General features: G+C 39.8%; 1 protein-coding gene across 4 annotated transcripts; it reads right to left on the bottom strand.

The window, feature by feature from the left end:
* Positions 1 to 17,679, bottom strand: LOC131321832 (uncharacterized). Of its 4 annotated transcripts, none has more exons than XM_058352785.1 (11): positions 17,509 to 17,679; positions 17,049 to 17,110; positions 16,787 to 16,923; positions 14,839 to 14,897; positions 14,576 to 14,599; positions 13,370 to 13,452; positions 13,221 to 13,285; positions 12,966 to 13,015; positions 2,533 to 2,634; positions 1,006 to 1,065; positions 1 to 381 (listed from the first exon to the last, which is right to left on the bottom strand). In XM_058352785.1, exons 1-11 carry the CDS (start codon positions 17,509 to 17,511, stop codon positions 247 to 249), a joined length of 780 nt encoding a protein of 259 aa, XP_058208768.1. In that variant the 5' UTR covers positions 17,512 to 17,679; the 3' UTR covers positions 1 to 246. The 4 variants fall into 4 exon arrangements, with proteins under 4 accessions (XP_058208768.1, XP_058208771.1, XP_058208769.1 ...); XM_058352788.1 differs by lacking the exon at positions 17,509 to 17,679 and adding an exon at positions 17,253 to 17,341; XM_058352786.1 differs by lacking the exon at positions 14,576 to 14,599 and having other exon boundaries at positions 17,509 to 17,667.
* Positions 17,680 to 18,608: the final 929 nt, after the last annotated feature.

Below are 18,608 nucleotides of genomic sequence, written 5' to 3' on the forward strand. Positions count from 1 at the left end.
TTAAGCTCAACAATGTGCCAGGCATTTATTTTATCAGCGAACTCATTTACCATATCACAATCCCATCACCGAACACATAAAATACCAACAGCCAACAGAAAGTACCATAGGATCTAAATTTCAAGTTGTCCCTCTTTTGTGTTTCCTAAAGAAGAAGAGAGGAGTCAAATCGTGGGGCTGCGGCAAACTACTACTGGATCATACTCACACATACATTCTATAACATACATCACCACAGCCAATCCCTCAGTACTTCTGGCTCCAATCATTCAGCTGACCTTTTCGAATGATGCCATTCTCGTTCAAGTATTCAACAAATTCGTCAATGAGGTATGGCCAAGCACCTTCTGCATCATAGTTTGATAGTGTTGGGTCCACCATCTGTAAAAGCAGTCAACATCATAGTTATTAGTGTCATCACTGTGATTGTGTCTACTTGACCTAGTCCACCCATGGTTAAAAAAAAATTAAGGTGCTTACAATGATTCTTAATTATAAAAAAGAACATTATGTACTTGTACATAATCACACATTAGATTCTGATCAGGAAAAAAATAAGAGATGCATAAAAAAAAACATGCGTGCCCAAGGCACTCTTTTCTTGCCACTTATGAATCTATGTAAGAGCGCCAGGATGGAGGCAGTGACCTAGTGTCATCACCGAGATTGTGTCTGCTTGACCTAGTCCACCCATGGTTAAAAAAAAATTAAGGTGCTTATAATGATTCTTAATTATAAAAAAGAACATTATGTACTCGTACATAATCACACATTAGATTCTGATCAGGAAAAAAATAAGAGATGCATAACAAAAAACGCGCGTGCCCAAGGCACTCTTTTCATGTCACTTATGAATCTATGTAAGAGCACCAGGATGGAGGCAGTGACCTAGGGAGGGAAATTATCCAACAGCCTGTGAATGTGAGCAGATGAAAACAATAAGAAAAGCCACCACATTCATTGAAGTGTACATCAGGTTTGGCCATGCAAGTTATTGCTTCTTACCCTTGCAAATTCCAGTAGTTGAGACCAGGTGTCCCTAGAGATTGCTTTGTTATGCCGGGCCTGGATTGAGTTCCAACAAAATACAAAACATGACATATAGGTTAAACACTAATACAGAAAAATAAATGAGTGCTGTATCTAAGGAGTTAAAATTTTTAAACCAAACTTTAGCACCTCCACGTGACCATGTTAGCAAACCTAATACCACACAAAATCAAACACGAAATCATGACAAGTTCCCTACCAACCAAGAAAATATGGAGTAAGCCACCATCAAACAGAAAGAAATGCTGACCAATGCATCATCTGTTTTCCACTATTATCAATATCCTAATTACCTTATTAGCATCTGTAAATATACGTAAAAAGGTGGCAAGTATAATCAAGTACAAACTGCATAGTCACAAGCATCCTTGTGGTGAGGGTGTCAAGAAGAAGGCTGGTTGGGGAAGCATAGAAGTGTCTAATGATGGCTGATCACCAGAGACGGGCTAGCTGAGAGCATACGTAGTCTTGGAGTAGTCCTGTATGCAGAATAAGAACTTAAAGAAAACCAACAGCAGTGATGAAAAACATTTTGCATGCAATTGAGGAATACGTCCTATTTATAGGGTAATCGAGTCATGGAGGTCGGGACACGAACAAGTTGCCATCCTCTTTTGGCTGACAAACTGTCAAATTCGGTTAGCAGAGCTAGAGAACTCAATATAAAGATTATGATGCCTAATGACGCTCTGCTCTAGCACGTGGGCAAGAGGGTACAGACTACATGCCCATGATATGTCTTGTCACAGCCTGAAGTTATCTTCTGGGATATCTCTCTTTCTCTGAGACAGAATAAGTTGCAGATCATGTGAAAAAGGGAGACCCGAATGTGCTTGAGCATTTCCTGGAGATAGCCCCAGGTACCTTGGCCTGAGGCTGTGGCAATGCTAGCATGTGGCGATGCCTCAGTGATTCAGGTTTCACCTCACTGCGCTGGCAAAGGGAGTCAAAATTCATGTAGGAGCGGATCTGTTGATGTTTGGCTACGGAATCAGTTACCTTCTGCACCTCACAGATATTTTAGCTTCTCCAGTATTCGTAACTTCTCCAACTCAACTGTAGCTAATTTCCCATATATTGAAAGGCTTTCCTTTAAGATTATCCAGCACATATCTTGCTTTTGTAATCTTAGTGAGGCCCCAATTGGTAACACCCACAACACTTGGACATCAAGGGGAGCTTGTCTTTGCCAGTTTTCTGAAGAAAGAAAACTCGACTTGAGAGAGGAAAACTGAAACCTTTCCCTACTCAAACTTCCCCAACAACCCGACCCTTCATGAAGTTCATGGATGGAAAATGTGCACAAGATCAATACTTTTTATGACCCCAATACCATTATATAGTTGGGGAACTGAAAACAAATAGCAAGTTTCTATAATACACTGGCCACTATTGCCCAACTTTCTCGCAAATTATGAAAAGTATAACATGGTATTTGCAATTAAGCTCTCTACTTAATGGAAAAAAGTTTCATTAAACTACCTGCAAGAACTGACACCAGTGATCCACCAATGGCCACTGCTTTTCTGCAAAAAGCAACTGCCACATCCCGATTGCAGTATCCAATGCCAAAGACTTCTGACCCTACAAGTCAACATAAATGTCAGCAACTGTGATTAGCGGAGATACATAAAACACCAAAGAATAAGACTGATAAGTGATAACAAGAGTGTATAGCCACAAAAACATTCATGCATACAATTGATATTTTATTAAGTGCAAAAATTCATGGCTTTCACTTTCTTGCAAAGAACAATCTATTTCAGTCTCATCCTTATAGAACTAATCTGCGAAGACTAGGGGTAAATAGCCAACCAGTTCAAGAATTTATCACTTTATTCATCTCCCGTAGGTTATCGCTCATTTGAGTTTTGAATCAATTAAACATTTGGCGACGCCTTCATGCTTCTTTGAAACTAAAAGCAGAGCTCGAAAGCGTTTGGAAGTCTTCTACTTCCTAGATAATAGTTAATCACATCTTCCCCTCCAGTAATCTCCAATCGCATCTTTCCCTCTCTCTTCTCTCGGATACGCATCCTCTTCTCCAGTTGATACCCGTTTGCATCGACAACTACCCTACTGCACCTACAACATCCTACAACACCAGACGACCACCGACAGTCATCTCTGACCACTCGTAGACCACCAACAACCACTCGCCGACCGCCGGAATACCTTTCTGACCTCTGGCGACCACTGTTTGCACTCGGATAGGACTGGGTCAGATCTGGTTGCACTTGTTTGGACTGGGTAAGGGCTGTTTACACTCGATTGGAACTGGGTCAGAATATTCTAAGGCTTTTCAGAACCCTATCTCTCTGATTCTACACTGTTTATCATCATCATCTGAGGTAATTTTGGACTACGTTTATTTAGTTTTACTGTTATTCGAGACTGTTGCAGCTCTGTTAGAACTGATTTGTTCTCTGTTACTCTCTGATTTGGTGCCAAAGTGAGTTTTTGTGGGTAGGTTTATATTATTGTTCTATTATGGCGGAAGACAGAGTAATTAGTGTTCGTTTGAATAGGAGTAACTATTCCTATTGGGCGAGTGTTATGAAGAACTTTGTAGTTAAAATTAGCAAGGGTATGTGGGGCTATGTTACTGGGTCTACAGTAAAGCCTGATCCCCAATCGAAAGGCTATGCAGATGCTATTGCCTAATGGGAACTGGAAACAGCAAAAGTGCTTACGTGGTTTCATAATTCTGTCAAACCAAGCATTGGTTTGAACTTCTCCAAGTATGAGACGGCTAATGACGTTTGGGAGTACTTGCGGGATTTGTACCTTGAGTCAAACTTTGCAAAGCAGTATGAACTTGAGATGTCCATTCGGCATGCCACACAGCAGGATAAATCTATTCAGGAGTTTTACAATCAGATGACACAGTATTGGGATCAATTAGCTCAAATGGAACCCGCCGAATTCAGTCACTTCCTTCTTGTGTCGAGTACCGTGAGAGACAGCGCCTTGTCCAGTTTCTCATGGCTCTCCGTGGACAGTTTGAGCCCCTTCGTGGGGCTATTCTCCATCGTTATCCCTTACCTTCAGTTAATGGTGGAGTTCGTGAACTTATAGCTGAGGAAACTTGATTCCAGGTGGGATCTATTACATCATCTTCTCAGTCTGTATTTGCCACTCCACCTGCTCCGCCTATTTCGCATTCAGCACCACTCTTGCCCTCTACACCTTCGCACATTCAGGTTACAGGCAAGCCTAAGCCTCGAGTTTGTTAGATTATGGGTTTATTTGTAATTAGGTTATTAGTCGTTCTATTGTGTAACTAGTTCATTCTCTAGGACCATAGTGTAATTAGTCTAGTGTGTTGTATAACTATCTCACGTTGTAATCAGTTTATTGTATGAAAAAATAACCTTAGTTTTCTGGGTTCCCAATTCCATCTCCAGTTTACATGGTATCAGAGCTCCACGATACCTAGGGCTCTTTTCCTTTGTCATCGATCAGCCTTGCCGTGGTTGATCACTCACGGCCATGTCTACAACGAAGACCCACTTGACCTAGTTCCCCTAGTTTCTCTCAGTGTAGCAACGATACACCACTGTTGGACTTCTAACAGCCCCACCAACGTACGTAGGCCACTCGCCGGTCATCCTCGACCATTGCCAATCTCCGGCGACCACCGTACGACATCCGACGACCACTATTTGCTCTCGGATTAAACTGGGTCAAGTCTGTTTACTCTGGTTTGGACTGGGTTGCCTTCGCCCGACATCACCCAGCCACGTCGACCATCGCCGGACACTACCCAGCCTCTGGCAAGTCCTTTTCTGACTCCGACGATTCTCTTTCTGCCGTCGTTGTTACTGACTTGACTCCAGTGAGTCCTTTTCTGACATCGGTTGTGCTGACCCATATCTCTTTCAACCATTCCGGCACCCAACAGTGCTTTTTTAGCTGTTTTCCATTTGATTCAGCCACAACCGAGCTCGTTTTGCTGTTCCAAATTGTATCTGCAGTCAAAACAGTTGGTAAGAGGCTTCAATCTGGTTTTGGGTGTTTGAATCTATGTTTTTAGGTTGGGTTACACTTGTTTGCTGCTGATTTGATCAGGTATTGCTTATTTGGAATTGCTATTCTTCTATTGAAATGTCGGAGGATAAACAAAAGGCTTTTGCTAGACACTTTTCTCAGGGGGAGATGCAAGCTCTCAGGTGCCTAATGGCTCGAGCTGATTCTCCATCTACTATAACTTCTGCTTCCATCTATCTTGCTCACACAGGTATCTTAACTAGTGCACTTACTGCCTCTCATGCTATTTCTTGGATTATAGATTCGGGTGCTTCAGAGACCATATGACAGGTTGTTCCTCTGTGTTTGATTCTTACTCTACTTGTTCTAGTAAGGATAAGATCAGAATAGCAGATGGGGCTTTTTCTGCTATTTCAGGAAAAAGTTCCGTTCGATTATCTCTCTCTATTCCCCTCTCTTCAGTTCTACATATTTGAAATTTTGCCACTAATCTTCTGTCTGTTAGTAGTTTTACTCGTTCCGCAAATTATCCTATGACATTTTTTCCTACTCATTGTGTTTTTCAGGAACTGGATAAGGGGAAGGTGATTGGCAGTGGTAAAGCACACGGTGGCCTCTATTTTTGGAGTCTGCAGCTCCTCCCTCTCATTCACCCATGTCATGTGGTCTAGCTCAGCAAATAGATACGAGTTCAACTCTTTCTATGTTACATTAGTGGCACCGTAGATTAGGTCATCCCTCTTTTGGGATTTTAGAGAAACTTTTTCCTCAATTAATTAAGCATTGTTATCGGAGTCAGTTTTTTTTTTGAAGCATGTGAGCTTGGGAAACATAAACGTTCTTTTTATGCACCTATTAATAAACGGAATGCTTCCCCTTTTATGGTTATTTATTCTGATGTTTGGGGTTCTTCCCCTGTTACCTCTCTTAAGGGTTATCAGTAGTTTATCACTTTTATAGACTGTTATTCTCATGTTACTTGGGTGTATTTACTTAAGTCAAAAAGTGAAGTCTTTTCTTGTTTTAAATCTTTTCATGCAATAGTGCGCATCCAATTTGATGCAAATATCAAAATTCTCCGTAGTGACAATGGCACTGAGTATCTCGATAGGAATTTTCGAGCTTTTTTGGATGAAAATGGCATATCCTTTTTCAAACGACTTGTGTTGACACTCCACAACAAAATGGAGTTGCTGAACGCAAAAATCGTCATCTTGCTGAGGTTGCTCACTCTCTTTTATTCACCATGAATGTTCCCAAATATTTATGGGGAGAAGCGATTTTGACCGCAACCTACCTTATCAATTGCATGCTATCCAGTGTTCTCCACTTCAAAACACCAATTGAGTGTCTCCCTGGTAGTTTTCGCGTCACAACTCTTCCTCCGAGAGTCTTTGGTTATGTGTGTTTTGTTCATGCCCCTCACCCCTATGGTGGAAAGTTGGGTCCTAAAGCCCATAAATGTGTTTTCATTGGGTACTCTCCTACCCAGAAGGGCTATAAGTGTTTTAACCCTCACTTTAGGAAGTTTCTTGTCTCTATGGATGTCACATTTTGGGAAACAGAGTCTTTTTATTCTCCCATCACTTCATCTCTTCAGGGGGAGTATAGGCAAGAAGAGATGAGGGAGGAAGAGATTACATTTTATAATCATGGTGAGGAGGAGAAAGAAAAATCTGGAGAAGAACCAGTATCTGCCGAAAGAGCAACACGTGACATTGGTGATGACATTGAGGAACCACCACAACGGCTGCAAGGGTCTAATGTGAAGGTTTACACGAGAACTAGACGGAAAAATGGAAGGTCCCCCTATGTGATGCCACCTTGTCGATCACAATTGCTTGCTACAGTTCTGGACCCTTCCACTAACTCATCTGGTAATGAATCTTCTCCCATTGAACCTCCTGTTATTGATTCTGATAATCTTCCTATTGCTCTTCGGAAAGGTGTTAGGGCATGTACTCAGCATTCTGTCTCCCAGTTTGCATCTTATGATCGTTTATCTCCTTCGTACCATGCCTTTGTTTCGTCTCTTTCTTCTATATCTATTCCACAGAATTGGCAGGATGCACTCATGGTACCTAAGTGGAAATGAGCTATGGTAGAAGAGATGACAGCTTTGACAAAGAATGGCACTTGGGAGCTGGTATCACTTCCAGGAGGAAAAAGATTAGTGGGATGCAAGTGGGTTTTCACTGTTAAGCAAAATGCTTATGGTACAGTTGAGAGATACAAGGCGAGACTTGTAGCCAAGGGTTTTACTCAAACCTATGGCATTGACTACAAAAAGACGTTTGCTCCAGTAGCAAAGATGAACACTGTGCGGGCTCTGATTTCGTGTGCTGCAAATTTGAATTGGCCTCTTCACCAGTTTGATGTGAAAAATGCATTCCTGCATGGTGAGTTAGAGGAGGAGGTGTATATGGATATACCACCGGGTTTTTCTTCCTCAAAGACTGAGGGAAAGGTGTGTAGATTGAAGAAAGCTCTTTATGGGTTGAAGCAATCACCTCGAGCGTGGTTTGGCAAATTTTCAAAGGTTATGTTGAGATTTGGTTACAAACAGAGCCATGCAGATCATACTATGTTCATCAAAGGAGGTGCTGGTAAGATTGTTGTCCTTATTGTTTACGTTGATGATATGATAATGACAGGCAACGATGGGGATGAGATTCTCAATCTGAAGTCCAGGCTCAAGAATTTGAGATTAAGGATTTGGGACCACTATATTTTCTTAGAATGGAAATGGCAAGGTCTGATAGAGGTATTTTTATCTCCCAATGGAAGTATATATTTGATCTTTTGGAAGAAACAGGTATGTTAGGCTGTAGACCTCCAGATTCTCCTATTGAGACGAATCATCATCTTAGTGGAGATGTGGGGGAGCGCACTGATAAGGAGAGGTATCAGCGACTTGTGGGTCGACTGATATACTTAGCGCACACCCGACCGAATGTTACTTATGTAGTAGGTGTTGTTAGTCAATTTATGCATGATCCTCCTACTTCACATCTGGATGTAGTTTACCGTATCTTGAGGTATCTCAAGTCTGCTCCAGGGAGAGGAATTCTATTTTCTAATCATAGTCATCGGCGGTTGGAGGCATTCACTGATGCTGACTGGGCTGGTTCTGTGGATGATAAACGCTCTACTTCTGGCTACTGTACTTTCCTTGGGGGCAATTTGATTACTTGGCAAAGTAAAAAACAATCAGTGGTTGTCAGGTCTAGTGTAGAAGCTAAGTATAGAGCTATGGCACATGGAGTTTGTGAGCTCTTATGGCTCTAAACAGTGCTACGTGATTTGGGAATTTCTGATAATGGTCCTATGAAACTCTACTGTGACAACAAAGGTGCTATAAACATTGCTCATAATCCTGTTCAACATGACAGAACGAAGCATACAGAGATTGACAAGCACTTCATCAAGGAGAAATTGAGCGAGGGTTTGATATGTATGCCTTTTGTGAGATCCGAAGATAATTAGCTGATATATTCACGAAAGGACTTGGTCGCAAGAGTTTCCACCCCATTGTGTTCAAGTTGGGCTTGATTGATATCTTCGCACCAACTAGAGGGGGAGTGTTAGATTATGGTTTATTTGTAATTAGGTTATTAGTCATTCTATTGTGTAACTAGTTCATTCTCTAAGACCATAGTATAATTAGTCTAGTGTGTTGTATAACTATCTCACGTCAATTTATTCTATGAGAAAATAACTTTAGTCTTCTAAGTTCCCAATTCCATCTCCAGTTTACATGCTATGGATGAGTGTAGCTTTTGCTATTAGAAGGGCCATTGGAACAATGCATGCCCTAATCTTTAACAGATGAAAGGATGTAATCCTTCTCTAATGCAAGCCTCTTCATCTCAACTCCCGTAGCAGCATCCTCGCTCTCTTGCTGCTCTCGCAGCTCCTTCTAGTGAGGGGACTCCACCATTTCGTTTATTTGATCGAGATCAGGAGTATCGTACATTTGTGGCTGCAACTCGGGGAGGTCATTCACAAGCTTCTGCTCTAGCTACTACTCAATCAGATTTGCCTGGTTCTTATACCACGGGTATCCTTCTTAGTTCCTACCACATGGATTTATGATTCTGGTTCTTCTCATGCTCTTAACTTGTCTTTACTAAGTCAGTGTGTCTCACCAATGATTCTGGTTCTTCTCATACTCTGAACTTGTCTTTACTCTCATATTAGTATTTCTACTGCAAATGGATCCCCATGCATGTTGCTTTTATTGGCTATATTCTTCTCACCTCATCCTCTTTAATATTTATCCCAAATGTGTTTTATGTTCTTCAATTATCTCTTAGTCTTCTTTCAATTAGTCAATTGTCTGACTCTGGGTTTGATGTTCTATTTTCCTCTTCTGGCGGTGTTGTGCAGGATTGGACGTCAAAGACGCAGATTGGGACCGGGTGTAGGGTTGGAGATCTTTATATTTTGGAGACTTTGCATGTTCCCTTCGAGTCTACTTCCACTACCATGTCTTCTTTTAGTTTAGATCAGCAGTCTTGATGTTTAAAACTTTTACCTTTGGCATTCTAGATCAGCAGTCTTTTAGTTTAGGTCATTTATCTAGTGAACGTTTAAAACTTTTGCTTAAGTTTGGATGTTTGGGAAACATTTTTGTTAATGATATTTCAGAATGCAGCAGTTGTAAGTTTGTCAAAATGTCTACGTTACCTTTCAATAAAAGTACTTATGTTTCTACTTCTCCATTTCAAAAGGTGGTTCTTAGTATTATGTCTCATTTGTTGATGATTTTAGCAGGTTTACATGGGTCTATTTGTTGACACACAAATCTAATTTTTTCACAGTTTATCGCACTTTCCACGCTATGGTTCAAACCCAATTTTTCACATAAATCAAAATCCTTCGCTCTGATTTGGGCGGGGAATATTCTCTAGGTGAATTCACTGATTTTTTGGCCACACATGGGACAATTCATCAATCTTCTTGTACTGACACGCTTGCTCAAAATGGGCGTGCTTAACGCAAGTATCGTCACCTTCTTGACACTGCATGGTCTCTTCTTCTCTCCTCCTCTATGCCTGCCGTGTTTTGGGGAAAGGCTATACTTACTGCAGCTTATCTCCTGAATTGGATGCCTAGTCCTCTTCTTTCTAGCACTTATCTATATGAACGTCTTTATGGTCAGGTTCCTAACTATTCTCTCCTTAGTGTATTTGGTTCTACCTGTGTTGTTCTTCTCCCTAAGCATGAGCGCATTAAGCTAAGTACACGTTGTGCTTTATGCGTTTTCATGGGGTATGGGATCCAGCAAAAGGGTACCGTTGTTATGACTTTGTCCAAGAAACTGTATGCATCTAGGCATGTTATGTTCACACCATTGAAGAGTCTTGATGTTCAAGTTGTTCCCCCTGCCTCCTTTAGTCTCAACCTCATTCTCCTTACCCAAAATTTTATGCCCGCTGCCCGACTTCTACTTCAACATACTCTGATCCACCGGCTCACCGCTATCTCCTAGTCCTCTTGATCGTCGCCCACCGGTACGACTTGGCTTTACTAATACTTGCTTTTCCTCTTCCTATCGTTCTTTCTTGTCTCGCTTACATACCTATTCTGAACCTCGAAATTACAAAGAAGCTTGTAATGATCCTAACTTGGCGAATGCCATGAATGACGAGCTCACTGCTCTTGCTAATACTCAAACATGGGGATTGGTTCCTCTTCCCAAGCGTAAGAATCTTATTGGCTGCAAATAGGTTTTCAAAGTTAAGACGCTTTCTGATGGGTCTTTGGAGCAGTATAAAGCCCGTTTGGTTGCCCAAGGATTTTCACAGGAATATGGTATTGATTATGAGGAGACTTTTGCTCCCATTGGAAAGATGACCACCATTCGTACTCTGATTTCTGTTGCTTCTATGCACCATTGGCATCTCTTTCAGCTGGATGTTAAAAATGTCTTCCTTAATGGCTATCTATATGAGGAAGTTTATATGCGCCCTCCTCAAGGCTTCTCTCATGCTTCTGGCCCTGTTTGTCATCTCCGCTGCGCTCTGTATGGTCTCAAACAGTCTCCTCGTGCTTGGTATGCACGTTTTCATGATGTGGTTCTCCAAATTGGTTTTCAGCCTAGCACTCATGAGTCTGCTCTATTTGTTCACTGCACTCCACATGGTTTGGCTCTTGTCTTGCTTTATGTTGACGATATGATCATCACTGGTCCAATTCTGCTGCCAACAGTGAGGTGAAGCACCATTTGTTTACCGAGTTTGAAATGATGGATTTAGGGCCCCTTCGGTATTTTCTTGGCAATGAGGTTGCCTCTTCTCCTAATGGTTATCTCCATTCTCCATCGTGCTCAACTTACTGATGAGAAAACAGTTGATACTCCTATTGAATTGCATGCTAACTTCTCTGCTTTTGATGGAGTTCCAATTGCTGATTCGACCGAGTATCGCGAGCTTGTTGGTTGACTTGTTTATCTCACTGTCACTTGGCCAGATATTGCCTACGCTATGCATATTGTTAGTCAATTTGTTTGTGCTCCTCGGTCTACGCATTGGGCTGCCTTGCTTCGCATCCTACATTATACATTATGTTCGTGGCACCATGCTCCGATGTTTACTTATTTCTTCTTCTCCGGATTTGACACTTCGAGCTTATGCAGATGCTGATTGAGCAATTGAGATCTCTGATCGAAAGTCTACCTCTGGCTTTTGTGTTTTTCTGGGTGATTCTCTCATCATGGAAAAGCAAGAAGCAATCTGTTGTTGCTCGCTCTACTGCCGAAGCTGAGTATCATGCTATGGCTCATGCCACCTCTGAAGTTGTTTGGCTTTGCTGGCTTTTATCGGATATGGGTGTTACTCTTTCTTCCCCTACACCACTTTATCGTGAGTCCGTGACAATAAGAGTGTTATTCAGATTGCCCATAATTCGGTTACATGAGCGCACCTAGCATATTGAAATTGACTATCATTTTGTTCGTCATCATCTTCAATCGGGTATTATTGCTCTACCGTTCGTCTCCTCTTCACTTCAGTTGGCCGACTTTCTCACCAAAACGCACCCCTCTGCTCAGTTTCGATTCCTCCTTGGCAAACTCTCGATGCTCTCCGGCCTCGCATCATGAGTTTTGGGGGGGGGAGGTTGAATATAAATTAAGCGCTTTGCGCGGCTGTTATTTTATATTATCCTGAAAGGTAGTTTAGTCATAATGTTAATTAGGGCTTATTTAGGGTTTCCTAGCTTTTTTCTATTTAATCTAGATTAGCTTGTACATATTGTAATACTCACGGATTATGGAATAGGATGATTCCGTTTCTCTAACCATTGCAAAGTTACACTCTCTTGTTAAACATTAAAATGTCTTTCACCAGGGTAGGCTTAAAATCATCCAATCAACTCACCATAGAGGATCCACTAAGCTATAATAATTTATATTGTCAATTCTGTGATTACATATGCATATATACAACACTTCGTATGAAAACACTGTCACAACAAAGATTTCAGCTACGACATTTCTGGAATAGCTGCTTTACTCTCGCTCTAAGTATGGTGGGTCATGTTTGCAAATGAGTTTTGCTCCTAGAATTAGCACGTGAACAAGATGAATGATTATAACACTGGCTTGAAGATACAAGATATCCCATGTCATTGCCACTACCAGAAATAATTTTAAAAAATGACCTAAGATATCAGGAAAGAAACTTCATGAAGGAAGCTATTCACCGAGACAAGAATTATGAACAGAACAGCTGAGGCCACCATCTGTTGAACCTTGGCAAATACTCATTTTTAACATGATACACCACCAGTCTGCCACCCAACATTATAGCAAGATGGACATTTCTAGCTACCTCAGAATCACGAACTAAAAAAAAAAATTAGCTCGAGAGAAGCAAAACCAAAAAATGTAAATCCAAGTGTTTTAAGCTAAGTATGCATACCTTCTCTTTTGCCCAGCCAAAAGCAAAGATATAGATCTCGCGGAACTTTTCTGGACAACATTGTGAAGATTAACTCAGTAATCTAATAGTACGGCTTATATATCAAGGTGAAGTTGATCAAATCAATCTTCTATGAGCAAACAACCGGTATATGAGCAGAATTTGTCATGAGCAATAAGCCTAGTATAATATAACTACTTCAATAATGAGGAAAGGAACTTTTTATAAGCAAATAAACATGTTGCATAGACATACGATCATCTTTCAGCTCAGAGCGCATAAACTGCATCCTGTCACGGAACTTCTCCAGCGAATCTATCCTGATATTAAGAATATTGACTTAGTGAGTCTGGTGTCAAATTACAAAGAAACAACAAACGAAAATAGAACTAATCCAAAGGTACCCAAGAGCTTGTAAACCACCAATGAACTCCTGCCTAGAAAATTCACACATGGTGGCAGCCTTCATGTGCCAAGAAAGAACTAACTACAAAGGCAAAAAAAAAAAACTCATGTAAGCTAAATTTTGCTTGTTATTACTACTTCAGTTATTTGATCAGAGAAATGAAAAGGCTGCTGAAATCTACAGAAAAATAGGCCAAACTTCTTATCATGAGTGGTTCTTTTCGCCGTAATGCTTAAAAGTTGTCAAAAAATTTCTTAATCAAGTACAATGATAAACCAACAACTGATGATCATCTCGAGTATATTCATCAATACATTTAGCACTGGAACAGGAGATCAAGATCTGTTAACAAGAAAAGAAAAAGAGAAGGTACTATACGTATTAATGGGAAAGGAGCATCCTTCACCCAAGTGTAACATAAGATAACTAGCGCTTGCCCGTGCCTACGGCACTACCCACCTCGATTGGAATTGATTTGTACCCTTCCGCTAGATTCAAACCATGAGCAAAAGCTAGAGAGGGGCGAGGGGTCTCAATTGTGGAGAGCTTGAAAGGCGGGTCAGTGCCGTCGTGAGTGGTGGACAACAGTGAAGGAGAAAAGGGCGCATGAGAATATGAGAGATGGTCTGGGTGAGGTAGTGTTTGTGTGGGATCAGAGAGAGAAGGAGAACTCGGCGTAATTTTGATCGGTGGCAATTATGTAATTAAACGAAAGAGGCTGGACAATTTAATAAAAGGGAAATTTCACCTCAACCATTAGATCAATTCAATCTCAACCATTGCAACAACTTGTCCCCACACCATTGTGTTTTATAATAGAGATGAGTTCAAAATTCAAGCATTCAGAAGAGTAACAACGATCTGAAGCCATTATGCAATGAATTGAAGGATGGAGAAAACCCCTGTTTATATGAAACTCATGGACGAGATATTTTCCAACTAAGAGCAATTGAGGCCAGTCAAAATGGCAGAGCACAAGAGATGATTTCTATTGAGAAACACAAAAGTGAACTAAAATCAAAGCGAAATTTCTTCTTCTACCCCACTCTTCCCAAAGAATTTGGAGATCTGTTGCGATTTTCGAGTTTATCACGGGTAAAAGAAGCAGGATTCCCAATTCCCTAAAATGCAATATCTGAAACCAAATGCTTTAGGATTTTATTGCTTTGTAAAAGTAACAGAGTATCACAACATATACACATACCATAACAACATCTTGGGGATCCACCTGCCAAGAGAACGAAGATTCAAACGTCATCCAACCATATGAAGTCTTAATCCTAGTTACTACAAAGTAATTGGAACTTCAAAAACCATGGGAAAATAAATTTCTTATGACCCATAATGTGATCAAATCTTTGATGAGCGCACTCCCTTTTTTCAAACTGGCAACTAATTCATATAATCATTTAAAATATGTTCTGATCAACCAACCACTTGTAGGTAGTTAGAAACAAGTAGAGCTACCTGAAGATCATTGCAAAGGAGAGTGATACCATCAGCCAAAATCATGTCAACATATGGATCTGCAAAACACAAGGGTTCTCTTCACAACTTGATTCTTCACAAGTGGAATGCATGTTATGTTTCTATCAACCAGTTAAGGTGCTTTTAGCTACTCAAAGGTAAATTTCCATAACGCTATGGAACAAACATGAACAGAAGGTTCTCTCAGCCAAAATGGCTACCACCAACTCGTGATAAAAGACATTCAACTTCTTTGTCTGCAAACCAAAAGTAACAAAAGCATACAATGCTGTTTGATAAAGAACCGAGCTCATTACAGTGTAGATACTGCACCAAAAGAATCACTAAACCTAATGACACTGTCGAGTAGCAGAACCACGATAGTGAGCAAACAATTGCAAGTCACTGAAAATTTGCCATTTGTGGCTGGAATTTAAAGAATCTTCCTGAAACTATTTTCTTCCTTCCGTTTCAACTGTTGTCTTGTTAACACTGTTGAAAATGTCAGGAGGCAAAAATCGGGCGTTTCTCACATTCTGCAAAGAATGTGGGCACATCAAATCTACAACACATTAGAGTGTCTCCAATGGCATAACCAAAACTAAAATATTTCTAACGTTGGTCCAAAATATGGCTCATAATGGTATAACCAAACTTAGCAACACCTTAACCAATAACCAAATTTTGGCCTTTGAATAGCCAAAACTAGCAACCTTTTCTCTTTGGATAATCAGATTTAATGGGGACCAGTGGACCACTCTCTCTCTCTCTCTCTCTCTCTCTCTCTCTCTCTCTCTCTCTCTCTCTCTCTCCCTCCCCTCCCATCACGATCAATGGATCCACCCACTTACTTTTATTCCCAAATCTCTCTATCTCTCTCTACTAAAAGTCTAAAAGTGAGTTTTTGATTATGGACCACTGTGAGACTTTACATTGTTAATATTCGAAACCCTTGAATGGATAACCAAAAGATGAGGTAGCAAGTTTTGATTATCTAACTTTTGTGATACAATGTGATGGATGTTAAAACACAAACGGAATAAATTGCAGATTACAGGAGATTATTAACTTTCTTTTCCTCTTACTTGCCCCCTTAGTTCTTATCATAATGTAGTCTTATCATATATATATATATATATATATATATATATATATATATATTAGTCTTGTTTGTCCCCACCAAATAAAGCTTCATTAGTGGCCTAAGACGAGCAAATTACTCAAATGTTCCAAAAATGGGCAACACCCCACATACGCAATATAAAGGACTTCTACATGGGAGATGACCTTTAAAAAAACTCAAACAAAAAGATGAGAACAAAACAATGAAAGAATCCAAGCACGAGATTTGGTGGAACTAATGGGCCAGGCCTAATGTGACAAATGAGGCATTCCCAAAGATAGGTGTTCCAACACCATAAAGTTATCATGCGACATCTAGTCAAGCAGAAGGTAAGACGAGACAAGGCTGCCTCAAACATATATGGTCTCCGGTCTCCAGTCTCCAAGTGTGATCATTTAAAAGTAAACCCCCACAACCAAAACGCCAAATGGGGGGCATGAAAAGGAATAGACAGCATGCCTGCTTATATTTGACCATTTCAATACACTTTACCCCAAGTAACAATTTTTTTTATGGAAGGATTAGCTTTGTAAAGTGCCAAAAAATAATCCAATGTTAAAAGATAACAGATACCAATACCAGTGGAGACATCAGTAATTGCTATTATGGAGAATTTCTATGCCAGTCCAGACTTACAGTCTGGATACTCTCTCGCACTGGACATTGGATTATATGGAGCTCTCAGGATTAGGCCTCTAATCTCACAATTTAATCCTCACAAAAAATGCAGCTGAAACAAAGACATTCTACCAAATTCAAAGCAAACACAAAAGGACTTCAATAGGGGATGAGAGGAGCAGAATCCAATGGAATTGTAGCGCTTGCCTTTATATCTTTTGTAAAGTTCCTCTACAAGTCTAGTATCCGCATATGATTTGACCTGTGGCTGACTGTAGAATACATCAAATGCTCCTTCAAGATGCCAATCGCAGGACTTCAAGGCCTGAAGGGCAAGTTTTTCACTGCAATTTATAAAGAAAATAGGAAAAGCTCTCTTGTGATATGCAATCAAAATTGAAAATGAAACTAGATTATGCCAATCAAAAACTAAAAAATCAGGACCAGAGTTGAAAGAATGTCAAGTAACCTCGATCCAGTTATTGTCATGAACTGCTGAACTTTGTCTCGGTGGCCTCTTACCAGCTTACTCTGTAGAGGGAAAGTGCAAGTGAGGGAATTCGGAAAGAAACAAATGGACACAGCAAATTACTGTGTCCAATTTGACAATAAGCAAAAGACATGCATCACAAACAACTTAAGAATTGCATGAACGATTGGAATTAGCCCAAACCAGAGCTAAAATATGGTGCTGGCCAATTGGGATTACGTGAAGATAGAGTGAGAATACTCAAGTATAAACTGGGATAAGAATTAAACACGTCATAAATCTACAATCATACGATTGGATGCAAGAAATAAGCTCGATTGACAGTAACACTTAGAACTGTATTAATTTTTACTTCCGCAATTAAAAATACGATACAATGAAAGCAACTGAAAGCTCAGCTACGTGAAGTACAGTAACTAGATTGTTATGATTAACTGACCATTTTCAATTCGATGATGAAGCCCAGGATTATTCTTTTTGTACGAGAGGATATCTAGAGAGAGAAGCTAGGTGTCATCGGATTATGTTTCTCCCTCTCCTCTCACCCTCTCTCCCTCTCTGTATGTAGTTTTCTCTCTTCTTTTCTTACAGTCGCAAACCGCGAACCTAGTTTAGTTGCTGCTTGCATATATTTTTTGCACGTATCATGTACATGCATTTTTGTGGAGCTCATATCGGGATCTCATAAAATGATCCAAATTGTTCATCTTTTTTAAAATATTTTTTAGAGGATTTCTGTAAAAAACCAACTCCTGCGAATATCTGTAACAGCTTTCTCAGAAATCGTAGGGCAAAACAGAATGATTCGCTCTAAGAATGTTTTGCCCTACGATTTCTAAGAAAGCTTTTACAGATATCGGTTGGAGTTGATTTTTTACGAAAACCCTGCAAAAAATATTTTTAAAAAGATGAGCGATTTGAATCATTTTGTGAAATTCCGATATGAGCCCCACAAAAATGTATGTGCATGATATGTGCACAAAAATTTGTGTGAGAATCATTACTTGTTTCGCAGGGGGTTTTTATTTTTGGCTATTTACGTGTAAATACAGAAACTAAAAAGTAATTCCTATCTGGTCATCTCAAATTAATGAAACATTAAAATTCTAAATTCTGAAAGTGTCAATCTTGGGTTTATGAAAGTGGCTAAATCGCTAAAAAATAATGGGCTTATTGAAATAAAAAAATATGCAATATGGATTTTATTTAAAGTGAGATCTTTTGAACGATGCAAAAAAAATCGAAAAATTATTTTTCATTTACATTATTTTTGAGTTTGAAAATGTGAAATAAGTACTTATTTTTTAAAAAGACAATTTCAAGCTCAAAAATCATGTGTTTATGTAAATAATTTTTTTATCAATATAGATCTTATTTGATAAATCTCATTGAGATCTTTTAAACGGTGCAAAAAATTCGAAAAATTATTTTTCATTTACATTATTTTTGAGTTTGAAAATGTAAAATAAGCTGATTATTTTTTAAAAAGGTTTCTGGAACAGGGTAAACCCTAGAGCTCTACAAAAGTGCCTAAACCTA

The sequence above is a fragment of the Rhododendron vialii genome, chromosome 4a (assembly GCF_030253575.1).
Source record: "Rhododendron vialii isolate Sample 1 chromosome 4a, ASM3025357v1".
NCBI lineage: Eukaryota > Viridiplantae > Streptophyta > Magnoliopsida > Ericales > Ericaceae > Rhododendron > Rhododendron vialii.

Coding starts and splice junctions, on each gene's coding strand:
- LOC131321832 (XM_058352785.1), bottom strand. Junction 14,898..16,786: donor ACTTTACAAAAGATATAAAG/GCAAGCGCTACA, acceptor TGTGTTTTGCAG/ATCCATATGTTGACATGATT. Junction 14,600..14,838: donor TCCTTTGCAATGATCTTCAG/GTAGCTCTACTT, acceptor TTCTCTTGGCAG/GTGGATCCCCAAGATGTTGT.